Source organism: Atractosteus spatula, chromosome 8 (assembly GCF_055471065.1).
Source record: "Atractosteus spatula isolate fAtrSpa1 chromosome 8, fAtrSpa1.hap1, whole genome shotgun sequence".
Classification (NCBI taxonomy): domain Eukaryota; kingdom Metazoa; phylum Chordata; class Actinopteri; order Semionotiformes; family Lepisosteidae; genus Atractosteus; species Atractosteus spatula.
In genome coordinates, this window is record NC_142713.1 from 61,401,664 (window position 1) to 61,415,719 (window position 14,056).

General features: G+C 41.7%; 1 protein-coding gene across 1 annotated transcript; it reads left to right on the forward strand.

The window, feature by feature from the left end:
- The first annotated feature begins 1,094 nt into the window (after positions 1-1,094).
- Positions 1,095-13,118, forward strand: slc5a8 (solute carrier family 5 member 8). The gene is made up of 15 exons (XM_088922638.1): positions 1,095-1,445; positions 2,255-2,320; positions 3,208-3,259; positions 3,968-4,035; positions 4,127-4,281; positions 5,554-5,694; positions 6,220-6,349; positions 6,641-6,729; positions 6,868-6,977; positions 7,840-7,907; positions 9,329-9,415; positions 9,932-10,143; positions 11,897-12,000; positions 12,231-12,319; positions 12,969-13,118. The coding sequence occupies exons 1-15, from the start codon at positions 1,095-1,097 to the stop codon at positions 13,116-13,118; spliced, it is 1,872 nt and encodes a 623-aa protein (XP_088778764.1).
- Positions 13,119-14,056: the final 938 nt, after the last annotated feature.

Below are 14,056 nucleotides of genomic sequence, written 5' to 3' on the forward strand. Positions count from 1 at the left end.
TAAAAATAAAATAAGTACGTTTCATGAGTAAATAAGACTGATATCATATGCAAGGCTCATGCTTGGTTTAATATAAAGTGCCCAGATTTGTGGCAATAAGAGACAATGCCATATTCCAGAAAGAGGTTTCTTCTTCTTTTATAGTGGCTTTCAATTCAAAAAGGAACTTGTGGTGTTTTATAAATAGGGTGAAAACTGGGTGTTTTACACCTTAACAAATATTTTTTTATTGGGAAATAGAAACAGTCATCAATTTAATTCATAATTACAAACCTTTAAACAGTCCTCTGTTGACCTTGAAAATATGCTTAACATTTTGCTTTCTTCGTTTTATCATTGCATGTAAATATGTAAGGTTGTTACAAATAGGTATTGTGTTTGTCTTATCAGCTCACCTGACTCAAGGTGAATGTATTGGTTTGTGAAGCACATTATGTTCTGAAATAGAAGGAAAAGAGAGAGCATGCACAGTACAGTTCCCACCTACTTACTCTTGAAACCTGGGAGGTGCTCTGAGACTCCAGGTACTTATAAGACTCGGTCTGAACAGTCACTGCTCTCGAGTTACACTGGATCCAAAGAAACCACACTGTCTGACAGCAGAAAGAGCTTTCCTGTATGAGATCTGTTTTTTTAAACTTCAGCCTACCACAGCTAATCAGCTAATCATCAGGTGAACTGGTGAAGAAAATCTAGTAGTAGGCAATATTAATTGGTGTAATTGTTAGCAACACATGCTAAATATTTATCATTAAATAGGAATAGATAATGCTTGAAACTTGAACGTCATGAGTATACGTTGTTCATCTCTTGTAAAGTAAAGGACAACATAACTGTACTGTAGGTGTATAATGTTTTTTTTTTCTTTGAAATTTGTTAGGTAGGAAACTTGAAGTTTGAAAGTGCTGATGCACACCATGTACATTTGACTTTCACCCAGCTTTGTGGATTGAATCACCTCTTTCAAATCAATTGGCTGCTTGAAAATTATCCTCAGTCCTTTTTTATATTAAAGGAAGACTTGTTTTGAAGTTATCTGTGGATTTACAGGGAGACCAGAGACAAAGACGGAAGCAATAGGACCTGGAGGCATCATGTCAGTCTCTTCTGCTGCTGGTACCTTCGTCGTCTGGGACTATGTGGTATTTGCTCTCACGCTGGTGATCTCAGCTGCCATTGGGATATATTATGCCATTGCTGATGGCGGGCAAAAGACATCCCAGGACTTTCTGATGGGGGGTCGTAGGATGTCTGCCATGCCAGTGGCCCTGTCCCTCACTGCCAGCTTCATGTCTGCAGTCACGATCCTTGGAACGCCATCCGAGGTGTACCGGTTTGGCGCCATGTTCGCACTCTTTGCCCTCTGCTATGCTCTGGTGGTCCTCATCAGCTCAGAATTCTTTCTTCCCGTCTTTTACAGATTGGGAATTACCAGCACGTACGAGGTGAGTAGTTAATAACACCTTTCGTAACAACTGGGCTTTGATTTTAAAATTTCTTCATGTGGTGAAGTTTTTTTGGGGGTTCATACTTATTTTAGGGGATTTGTGGTTATTCTTCCAATTTAGTGTTAAGAAAGAACCAAGAGTCAGTTAAGCACCCCAAAGAGAGAGACGTGTCATAAACCAAGACTAGGCATTGTGCCTGTTACTGCAGAGTACTGCAGATATACTGTACCTGTTCCTGATGTTATACAGTATTTTGGTGCTACAGCATTGGTGTTATACTGTAAATGGGAAAGGAGACAATCATCATTGTTACAGACCTTGAAATCAAAGTATAAAAAATAACATTTTGTAGTGGGTTAATTTTACAACTTATCTGAATTCCACTATCTCAGAGTTATCTTGTGCCTTTTCATCATTCACAGAATGTTAAAGACAGAATATAATATGTCAAGTGAAAGCTGTTGTGAAGGATTTATCTAAATAGATGAGACAGATCTCAAAAGAATGCAGGAGTACACAGGTTATGTCAAACATTTAGGAAAAGTACTTGCATGCTGTTTCATAAGCTTCTGTTTTATGCTGTATACTGTATATCTCAATTGCTTCAATTCAAATATAAAAACAGCAGAAACAATTTCAACAGGTAACAAGTGTAATTGAAAGTGCAGATCTTGCTACACTATAACAAATAAGAGTCTAAAAGTCAGCTAACATTAAAAAAATGTTCTAAATGCAGTAGTCTTAATAAATCATGTGTACAGGGGCTCCAGTGCTCTAATGCTATTCTTTGTACATTTGTTTCACAGTATTTGGAAATGCGTTTTAGCAAAGAGGTTAGGCTATGTGGGACTGCAATGTTCATCATTCAAACAGTGAGTACATTTTCATTCTCATGAAATATTCCAGAATTAAACCTGATGAAAAGGTGTCAAGGGATACCTGAGACTGCAGCCTACAAGATATAATATATTTGACTGTGTGGACTGAAATCAAATGAATAATTAATTCATTCACAGCAATGGTGCCTTATGTTAATTCGCAAATGTAATTTTAAATGATTTTCAAAAAATACACAAAGGAAAACTGACAGGCAGTGACAGAGAACTCTGGATAAACATAAAATTGATATAATTACATTCAAAAAACAATTTTGTCATTTTGGAATGTTTTTCATTCATACATGACAGAAAACAAATTAAAATAATTATGTAAGGTATTGTAAGTTAAATTTGATGTTAAAGCTATTGTGATGAATGAATATTGTTTTGCTTTTTGCCTTTTTTGACAAGAATGTGCATTTCACGTAAAAGATGGATGAATATATCTGAAATGGACAAGAGCCAGGATGAGAAAAAAAACTGGTTAGACTGTTAGAATGATGGAGAGCAAGATGCTGTTATGAATGTAAAAATAAATTTCCTATAATTAGAATTATTATGTCCTTCAAAAATGACTCATGGGATTATGGAATCTTGTACAGTCTCTCCATTTAAATACTGACTTAGCCAGCCCTTGTCTGCACCGTGAATCTAGACTTAAGTACAACTCACAATGCTTGTCAAATAAAGTCATGATTGACAGGCTTCAAAATTTGACTTACTGTAATGTATTTCACAAGTGACTGGATAGTACTAACTTGCAATCCGTCTCTTTCATAAACTCACCATTTCTTTGGAATATACTGTTGTGTCCTGTTACTACTTTAAAATATATTTTATCAGTGCACAAAGAAAATTAACATTTTTTTTCTTAATTTCAGGTTTTATATACTGGCATAGTAATCTATACTCCAGCCCTCGCTTTAAACCAAGGTCTGTATATATAGTCTTGTTAGAAATAAAGATATAAGCTCCATTTTGTTTTAGCGTCAATTACATTAATTAAAGGCTCATCAGATCACTTCTCACTAGTCTTCTCTGCATCGGTATTGTGGCTTTGTAGAACAGACACGTGCCAAATTAGGATAAATTGTTAAATTCATCTTGCTTCATTAATATAGTAACGGGCAGGGGTACGAAAACCCGAGACTCAACCGGCTAAAATGTGTCAATACAAATCCATAAGTAAGCCTGTACTACCCAGTATAGCCACTAGAGGCCGCAGTGCGGCAAGCGGAAAGCAAGAGAGTGGCCCAATCTCAGGTAAGGCACTGCCGTACAGTGCTTCACTCATATTGCTCCAGTAAACGTCTTTGGCTAAATGGGTAAAAATGTACGACATGTTTGATAAAAGGGTCAGATAAATTAATTATAATCTTAAGACAAAATCCTCTTGGGCTGGTTTCCCTGTTCTTCATGTATTGTAACAAAGACAGATATTTTCTCTCAGGTATGAGTAGCTTTTGCTTACCCACTTTGATTAATTAATTAGGCCAAAGGAAATTGCAATGCATAGTCACCATTGTCATATGCATTCAAATGGTTAAAAAGAGAGTAACAATAGTACACCAGATAGGTCTACTTTATAAATTAAACTGTCCATTAAAGGAATGTGCTTGTGTCTTTTTCCCCACTCCTCAGTCACCGGCTTTCACCTGTGGGGAGCTGTGATCTCAACTGGTGTCGTCTGCACCTTCTACTGCACCCTGGTAGGGCAGCAGCTCCCCGGCGCTTGGGGTGACAGGGGTGCAGCCCTGTGCTGCTCCCAGCGGTCACAGCGAGTCTCGCTTGTGATTGCAGGGGGGGCTGAGGGCTGTGGTCTGGACGGACGTGTTCCAAGTGGGGATAATGGTGGCAGGATTTGCCTCGGTCATCGTCAGATCTGTGGTGCTGCAGGGGGGGTTCTCGCCCATTCTCAACGATTCTGACTATGGAGGGAGGCTGAACTTCTGGGAGTAAGTCGCTAGCGTGAGCTCTGTGACATATCGACTGCGCTGGGCTGGTGTGCTGTGGATTCAGTGATGTCCTAACCCAGTAAAGACCATACTGCAGCCACAGTGCCTATAGACAGTCTATACACCCTCTCAAAACTAACCGGTTTTGTGGTCAAACTGCCTGAAATCAAGCCAAATTAAATCAGAACTGATTTCACCTTTATTAAAGGGGAACTCCAGTTCCGATTCCTCAGACCTGTTATTGAATCTCTGAAACAAAATAAACTGACATTATAGAAAAAAAATACAAATTTTGAATGAAGCACAAAATCGTGAACTTTGTGAGAGTACTGTAACTGTAACTGTAATATTTAACTGCAGAAATGTTCCAACATGATCTGCATGCAGAGTTAACACTGAAATCGAGAGCAATATTTCTATTCGATTAAAAGAGATGTTCTCACAAGTTTGCTTGTTTACAATGTCAGAGGGCCACAACACATCACTGGAAGTTTTGTTGCCTCGTTCTGAATTTGCGAGCATGGTGTTGTCCATACCTGGAAATTTAATCTATTTTGTGGTGTAAATTGGAGGTTTTACAAATTAATATGGACATTTTACTGTTATTGCGTTTTGAAATGCACTCAAAACACTGTGTTAACTATGGATGACAAGGAACTGTCAAAAAAACCCTGAATAATTAGGCCACAGAATGTGTTACTTTGTAAAGGGGTGTGAAGACTTTCTTAAGACACTGTATGTGGTAGGAGACTGGAGGGGGGAAAGGCCAGAGGAAAATCAATAACATTTTAGCCAGATCTTTTCAAATCTACATGAAGACCTGAGACACTTGCCAAATCTCTCTTAGGGCTGACCGGGACAATTTGCCCTGCCATTGTTCCAGTCCATATTTACTCAGACTAAGATGGCATATCTAAATGTATTTTCAATTATGTATTCGATGTGATCATATCAATTGCCAGTTTTGGTTCACTATTACACCAGTATGACGCTGGACCTTTTGTAAAAAGCGGAGGTTCACGATTCCTGCTCTCCGGGCCTGTCAGCTGTCAGCAGCTTGAGACTGGCTGACAGGATCTGCTGGCTGAAACGATCCAATGGGAGATCCAATCAGGTCTTCACAACTCAGTGAAGGAGGCAATCAGAGCTACACACTCCAGGCCGAGAAATACACTTCTTTAATTTTCTATGCTGAGCTGACACTCCTGTAAAATACTTCTGCCAACATGGCGCATTAGAACTGAATTTACTCATTCTTTCGTCTCATTTTAGCTTTGACCCCGATCCTTTGAGGAGACACACCTTCTGGACCATCCTCATCGGAGGCACGTTCGCCTGGACAGGGATTTACGCTGTCAACCAAGCACAAGTACAGAGATACATCTCCTGTAAATCTCTGTTTCAGGCGAAAGTGTAAGTCAGACCGCTCACTGCACCTGGACTGCAGGGTAACTGCAGGCTCGCTTCTAACATCACCCAGCCTCCGGCGTGCAGAGGCCTGGGTTCTGCTCAGGGGTCCTGGCAGCTGCTACCTCCTTCTCAATCAACACCCACATCATTTCGCTGGAGATAAAGTGAACGGAAATGGGCTACAGAATTCGGCTTTGGAAAGAGGGACACAATACTTACCGGCTCTTTATGAGTTTAGAACTTAGAACAGTAACATAAAAATAATTAATCAATCCCCTAACACTGGTCAAACATCAGGTGGCTTCCAAGGAGCTTAACCAGTTAAGGCTCAGAGTCCCAGTCAACAATGGCTTAAGCCCCAGTAGACAACGGTAAATGGAATTTCCTCACATGCAACTGAAGTTTAAATTTGAAAATCGCAGGAAACAAGCAGTCACAGGCATCACATAAAGTTCTGAAGAGTGAGTTCAAAAGGACCTTGGCATCTGTGTGATCTGGTGTTTTGAATGGTGTGTCTCCCCCCTGCAGGTCCCTCTACATTAACCTGGTTTGTCTGTGGGTGATCCTGTTCTGCGCTGTGTTTGCAGGCCTGTGTCTGTACTCCATCTATAAGGACTGCGACCCGTGGACAGCACACATCATATCCGCACCTGACCAGGCACGCCACTCAGATTTTTCCACAAGGAATAATTAGGACAGACAGAGATGCTTGCATGTCTTTTTTAAACAGCTAAAGAAGAGTTTGTTTGAACTTCTAATCATATAACTTAAACTTGTTTAGAGCACAAAAACGTTTTTTCAGTGTAATCACCTCTAAATGCCAGTTACAATAGTTAGCAGTGAATCACAATTAGGGGTTTAGTGGCCCAGTTATGGAGGAATGACTGTATAACACAATGTTCTCTAAATGACTGCAGTAAAGAATGCACAATGTATTTCATTTTGTCAGCTCATGCCATACATGGTTATGGACATCCTAAGAGATTTTCCTGGACTTCCTGGACTGTTTGTAGCATCAGCATACAGTGGGACATTAAGGTAAGAAGATGACTAGTATGTATGTCGATTAGACACCTAATCGGTGCTGTACACCTCTTGATTTTCTTTTTTAAATCGCTGTTGTGTTAAGAGTTTTGCTGCCCCCTGATGAGCTGACCTCTGTTTTCATTTCTACAGCACAGTCTCCTCCAGTATCAATGCTCTGGCAGCTGTAACTGTGGAGGATCTGGTGAAGCCATACTTCAGGATTTCTGACAGCAAGCTTTCTTTGACTTCCAAGGGGCTGAGTGAGTCTTTATATCAACAGACAGAGTCAGAGAGGTGGAGGACACCACAACTTTTGTGCCATGAAATATTTCCTGCCAAGGATCTGGCCATACAGGGTATTTTTGGGGTCAACAACAGGTACCACTTCCAAGACAACTCTGCCCTTGAGAAAATCATAACTCAAGGAGGAGGTGATTAAAATTAATCTGAACATCAGGAGAACATCTAAACTGTCAGAAATTGAAAACGCCATTGAGCCTGGTCTCACCTTCTTCTTAAACCAAGAAATATGTTTTTAAACATCTTTGCACAAGGGGTCGTGGGTGTATTCATGTTGTCACAAAATGGCTGGATGAGATTCTTGAATTAATCAGCTACCAGCAACAAACCTACCAATGAGAGGCCGAAATGCCTCCTCTTGTCTATATCATACTGTAAGTCCTTATGTTATGCTGTCATGTACAGTACTTAGCACTGAGGGCTGAACAAGCAGACTCATGGTGCAGACATCAAAAAAGCCTCAGATTTTCATTCTTTATGTTTAGTATCTCCAATACTGTATGTACCCAGCCTGTGACGAAGTGTCGAGAGACGTATCTGAATACTATTTAGATCAGCGTAATATTATAGTGTGGTAAGGATTAACAATGTGGTACAACACTTCCGGAAACCTAATTGCTTTCACAGGATAACACAATTATGTCTTCCAATACTGCAAGACTTCAGTAACCTCTGAGTTGCCCAGTTCCCTGGGGTTCTCCCACAATGTCTCAGTGAAATCCTTGGATAAATGAACTACTGTACTAACCCTGGAATTAAAGAGAGGGGGTGCTCTCTCAGTTGTCTGCTCCCTGATGGTCTTGTCTCATCTCTGTTTGATAGGTGTACTGTATGGGGCCCTATGCATCGGAATGGCTGGCCTAGCTTCTCTGATGGAGGGTCTCCTGCAGGTAGAAAAAAGCACTTTTTCTCCTTATTTTGAGTCACCTGTGGTTGTGGTGACAGAACTTTAAGGATATGAGATCATTACGTTTGAGTATGCACACTGTAGCTGCGTCAGCACTCACAGGCTTCTTCAGGTGTCACCTGAAGAAGGCTCCACAGCCGATACGTTGTGTTTCTTTTCTTTACTTTTCATGTTCCTATGAGATCATTTTCCCTTAGAAGGCTTATGAATAAATGTTCCAGTGAAGGCTTAGTTTTAATATCGTGAGTGTGAACCTGGGTCGTGTGTATAGTTGACTATGACCAGGATTTCCTGGGGTGTAGCTCAGGGCTAACCTCTAACCTCAGGTGTCACCAAGGTTAGAGCAGGATTAGTTGACCAGAGTTCTCTCTGCTATCAACGACACTGTGCCCCCTGTGACCTGCCAGGCCACTTGCAGGTAGTAGGGAAATGTCTCTCCTCAAATCGTCTGACAGGTTGGTTTGGGACCACCAACAACCCTGATTCACCTGTGATGTGTCAAACGTCGACTTTCTCAACAGTGGGTGACCTGGAGAAGTGTGCCTGCACTTCCTCATTCTCCCCAGCGTGTGGTCAGTGGTTCATAAATCAGAGCCAAGATCTGAACGATTGATTAGCTTTTCCAAATCATTTAGGTAGAACAAAAATAACTGCTGATTCTGAAGTATATTTCAGATTTTTGCAAGGTATCACAGATTTTTTTTTATTTAGAAGGACAGCTGCTCAAACAGAGAAAATACCCCAAACTCAACTAAAATTATATTGATTAAATCAGCATAACAAAAGATTGCCATGAAAGAGCAAAGCTACAGGGACAGAGCTGAAGAGACTGGATGTGGTCGTGGGATGGGAAGTCAGTCAGCTGTGATCAACCAATGTTATTGAAAGTCATTCACAGGAAAAATTCAGACATTGCAGAACAGGAACACAGAGGGACACCCGGAAGCCCACCTACCAGCAAGTCCAGGAGAGACCCGACGGCACAGGCTTCACAACGGCATCCTGACCATCTGAGTCCGGGGCTGGGAGCGCCTGGCCCCGTTACCCTCTTTTATCCCCCCGACCCTTCGCCGGATCCCGCTCCGGCTGTTAACTTCGTTCGTCTGTGTCAGGATGGATCACCTGGCTTTGGACATTGGCTTTCCCAGGATATTCTAACATACTCCCTTGGACTTGTTTGCCCTGGACACCCCCCTTCCCGAGCACCAGCGCACCTTGGACACCCCCCCTGTTCTTGTTCAGGCCCCTATCCTAGTCTTTTCCCCATGTTTTCTTACTCCCCTTCGGATTTTGCTGTCTAGGGTCCTGAAAGACGCTTCATGACAGTCTGAGTCTCTGGTGTTACAGGCTTCTTGGTGACCCTAGGCCACATTCAGTACTCAATGTTTGTTTGGCTCCCTGCAGGCAGCGCTCAGCGTATTTGGCATGATAGGAGGACCACTCCTTGGGCTCTTCGCGTTGGGAATTTTCTTTCCCTGTGCCAACTCTACAGTAAGTACCATCTCAAGCCTTCTATCTGTCTCTCGATACCTGCAATCAATCAAAAACACGGATAATGAAAAAGAAGTTAATTAATATTAAGTCACCCCCATTGCTCAGACTGCACTGTAAAAGATCTAAGTAGTTAAGGCAAGCGACGCTGTAAAACAACAGTTAATCAAATGCATTTTTTTTTAATCATGAAAGTAATTTCGTCAGTCAGATTATTTTTCCACAAGGAAGCGAAGAGACGTTGCTGTGGACCTCAAAGCTGTGGTGTTTTATGAAATGGGCTGTGAAGGTGCCCAGCTGAAAGAGAAATGTCTTCCTCGCACGTACTCATAAGGCTGAAAACAACCCCTACTGTAAACCGCAAGACAAAGGAATAGTAAGAGCCTTTTTGTTTCTTTGGAGGTGGCACTCAAAACAAGCCTGGCAGTGGGATGTGTGCGTCACAAGAAGTGGTAGGGTGGTAGGGCTCGGTGCGCAGGAAATGGGCTGCAGTGAGTGGGTGTGTCTGTGTTTCAGGGAGGGCTGGTGGGACTGCTGTGTGGACTCTCTCTCTCTCTCTGGGTGGGGGTCGGAGCCCAGCTGTACCCCCCGCCGCCCGGGAGGAGCCGGCCGCTGAGCCTCAGCACTGCTGGCTGTAATGGCAGCCTGCCAGCAGGAGAGTCCAACTGGACAGCTGTGACGCGGCAGCCCCCTCTGGCGCACACTCTGTGGGGTGAGGAAGAGCACAGGTAGGAACTGCAGTCCTTCCTGGAGGCTCGGGTGCTATCTCTCTCTCCTGGGGGAGCAGGTGTTCGAATAGGATGCCACCACATCCCTGGGCAGTAACCACCTTGGCATCTTCTCAGAGAGTCAGGCTGCGTTTATAGTCCACCAAAGCTCCGTGAGGATTTGTTCTGTTTGCCTTTATCTTCATACATCAACCTGAATGACTTTTAATGAAGTCGTCTTTTGGATGACTCCATTAAGAATCCCTTGGCATTTTTCAAAACATCAGCATTGTTAACCCTGCAGTTCTGGCCTTCTTAAATTTCCCCTTTAATCCAGTTAGAGAAACGATTTCTCACTTTTCCTCCTGATCTGCTGGCAAATACTAGCTGCTGTGTGCCACCCAGGTCTGCTCTGCACTTCAGCAGTGGGTGCTTCTCTGTGGGATGGAAAAATTAGAATAATTGGTGGAATTAGATGAACTGAAAGACATTCTTTAGTTTATGCACTGACCCTTATACAGAAACAGTGAGTGAAGACAAACATAAAAGTATACAGTAGTTTCAGAATTACTCTGTTAATAGGGTATGAGCAAGGATAGGTGTACATTTTTTATATAATACAGCTTTTTTATATCTGCTGTAAATATCAATTTATCAAGTTATAGGTTTATTCCATGGTAAAAAGAGAAGAAAACACAACATCTAGACTTCTTCAGGTGTGAACAATATCAATTTTTACTTTCTAATAGGCAGTCCTGAGGTGTAACCATTCGTAAGAACCCTGTTAGTACTGTTACAAATGAGGGATTACAAAAATGGTGAAAATCAGGATCTGACCAAGAGGTTTAGTCAATAAGTGAAATAATTATTCATAACCCCCAGCATGTAAGTGATTTCTTCAGAACGGATAGAGCGGATGGTATAATTAGAAGCACGATAATACTTTGTTCTTTTTGTTGAGAGGAGTAATACTCCAGGCACACTTGGTTAAACAAATATGTGTCACAATGACAAGACACAAACTACACAAAAAACAAAAAATTGAAACAACACACAAGTTGCTGTATGTACAATATTTGCAAACAAGGCGTTTCAAAGGTCTAATGTTCTGGTCACCCAGAAAAGTATTAAACTCTTGATGGCTACAGAGGCCTCTTAAGAGATGAGCTGCCTCCTAACTAGATACAAAGCAACCTGCAGTTAAATCTCTCTCTCTCTGCACCCTGGATGCCAAAAAATAAATGGGAGCCTATATCTCTATCCATAAAAATGCACCCTAAGCAGGAAAGACATTTCTAACTGAGGTATCTTTTACCCAGGAAGCCCAAGTTTCCCAAAAACACAGAACAGCAAGCTCTCTCTAGTAAGGTTCAAGTACTGAGCTCCAGTCAGGGTTGGTTTGGATGATCATGAAGCAGGGTGCAAGCTTCAAGTGCCAACTCTTCTGGACTCTTGTCTCACCTCTCCTTCTTCTTCTTGTCCCTCTGTGCTCTCGATGTGCTCTTATATTGTGTGTTTCTGTACTGCTCCTTGACAAGCATTTACCCAGAACTTACCTGCAGTAGGTAAACCGAGGTGTAAACTTTACCATTGTGTTTGCTGAAGGTTCCAGGAACTGAGAATAAACCTCAAGAAACATCTTCTTGGCTTTGAAGCTAGAAGTGTAGTGTTTACTCTTCCAAGTGTCACAAACTTGATCTAAAACCTAAGAGACACTTCTCAGTCACCTAACGCTGTAACAGTACTGTACAGTATGTGTATTTTTCATTTGCAGGCCCTATCTGGCTGAACACTGGTATTCTTTGTCCTACCTGTACTTCAGCACTGTTGGGACTCTAACAGTCGTGGCTGTTGGTCTGCTAGTGAGTCTCTCGACAGGTACTGCTGCCCTTCTATGAAAACAAACCATTGTGCCGCCTCAGCCTTTATTTCTTTTAATTTAATACAAAAAGGACTTTGTTTTGTAAGACATTCAAACAATTGAACCTGGCCTGCTTTAAGTAGGATTTCTTTGAAAATCACTGGTTAATTAAAATGTTGACGGCATGAAAATCTGCTGATTGTGTAAAAATGTATTTTTTTTTATCTTCTCCTTGTTTCTGTGTCAGGGGGAAGAAAGCAGAATTTGGAATCAGGGTTGACTATACAGAAAGAAGACCTAACCGGCTACCAAATTCTCTCTCTTCTTAAACCTAAGGTACAGGGAGCTTCATTTAAAATCAGTTTTATGATTACAATGACAATCTGCACAAGGAAAGAGTGTTGTTGATGTTTCAGAACAACCAGGGCCATTAAAATTAATGAAGTGCAGTTTATTCTCAGTTCCTGGAACCTAATGGAAGTGGGTTAAATTCTTCCATATTCCTCTTGTGCAACACCTAAATTTACTTTTACTACCTTCGGCATAGCCCTTCCACAGCGCTCCATGGTCACAGCTGACAGTAATTCAGCCTTTTCCTTCCCGAAGCTGGCCTGTTTTAAGGCAGTGGGATGGGATACTTAAGAATGCGTTGTGCTTAAAAAATCTGGAAGTTTTGTGAGATTAGATTCCAGTATTTGAAAATATTCCATTTTGTAAGTGTTTAAATGCATATTTATGCTGGATTTGTCCTTCTTTCTTGACACAAACTCCAGTCCTTATATAGTGGCACGAACAGCTAATCGTGGTTACAGTTTAAAAAGCGCTGAGAAATGTCTGCGCTTTCAGTGCTGAGCGAGTGAGACAGGCATCTCTTGTCGGCTCCACGGTCTTCGTAACAGAAGTATTTCGAACCTGCGCCGAACTGTGTCGTGACTTCTTGCGTCCCTGCGTGCTCTTTAACTGCTGCGCTGCGTTTTGTTTTCAGAACGGAGCACGTGAAAAATTGAACCGCGGGGCAAACACTAACAAAGATTGTGGAGCACTTAATCCTGCCTTCAGCCGTACTGAAGAGGACATGAAGGAAACACAGCGCAAAAAACAAACAGTTACATTCAATCATGTCACATGTGGATGAGGAAGCCACAGAACTTCAGTTTTCCCCTGTCATTGCTGTGCATTGTGGTTATTTACCTTAAGAGTAGAATTGAATTTTAACTTTATAGCAAGAACATGTTTTGTTCCACACCCATCACATGACTAGATTTTGCCATTTTTTTATATATTAACTTAATTTTTCATCTGCAGCTTCACTCATCATGGAATGCGGGCACAGCTGCATCGCCATTTTTTGGCTCAATTTCTCAGCTCAGGCTGCATGTGATTGTGATAGGCCTACCTCTCCTCAGGTGGCTCGTGACGCCTGAGCACATGGACAAACCACAATGGAAATGTGCAATACAGTTTAATTTTAGGATGTTTTACACAAAAGAGAACCTGCTTAGGCTAAATGAAACCATGCATCTCACCTCTCACCCTTCAGCAACTAATCAACTGATTACCTGCAGTAATTCGCCCTGTGTGAATCTGTTGTGGGGACAGGGACCCTACTGTATGTACAAGTGCTGGAGGCCCCACTGAGGCAGCTCAGCTGACACTAATCTAACACGACTGCTCGCCTCCCACAGTAATATCTGATTGGAAGAAAGTGCAGGGATTTTGAAAGTTTGGGAATGCAAGCACTTAATTGCATGGGAGCAGGAAAGAAATAAAGAAGAAAAAACACTACGTTTCAGCTGTGGAGAATTTTTCGGTATGTTCTCGGCCTCTGTGGTCACTCAATCTCTACAGTGAAACCTCACCCTGCTCTGTTGCTGCCTGCGTGTGCACGCAGACCATTCCATATTTCATTAGATAAAATGTTCAGTAACAACCTCCATTTGCATTGCAAACTATCTGTTCATGAACCCGGCAAATTAAATGAGTGATTACTGGAAATTCCTTTCTCCCTACTTTGGAGCAGATTGCTAAAAATAAATATAATGCTCAATTATAATCACATTCAAAAGGAAATTG

Bases quoted from the DNA above. Each gene is read 5' to 3' on its own strand.
- slc5a8 (XM_088922638.1), top strand. From the start codon at position 1,095: ATGTCAGTCTCTTCTGCTGCTGGTACCTTCGTCGTCTGGGACTATGTG. The intron at 2,321-3,207 runs GTGAGTACATTT...TCTTAATTTCAG, and splicing joins CAATGTTCATCATTCAAACA to GTTTTATATACTGGCATAGT. The intron at 12,320-12,968 runs GTACAGGGAGCT...TTTTGTTTTCAG, and splicing joins TCTCTCTTCTTAAACCTAAG to AACGGAGCACGTGAAAAATT.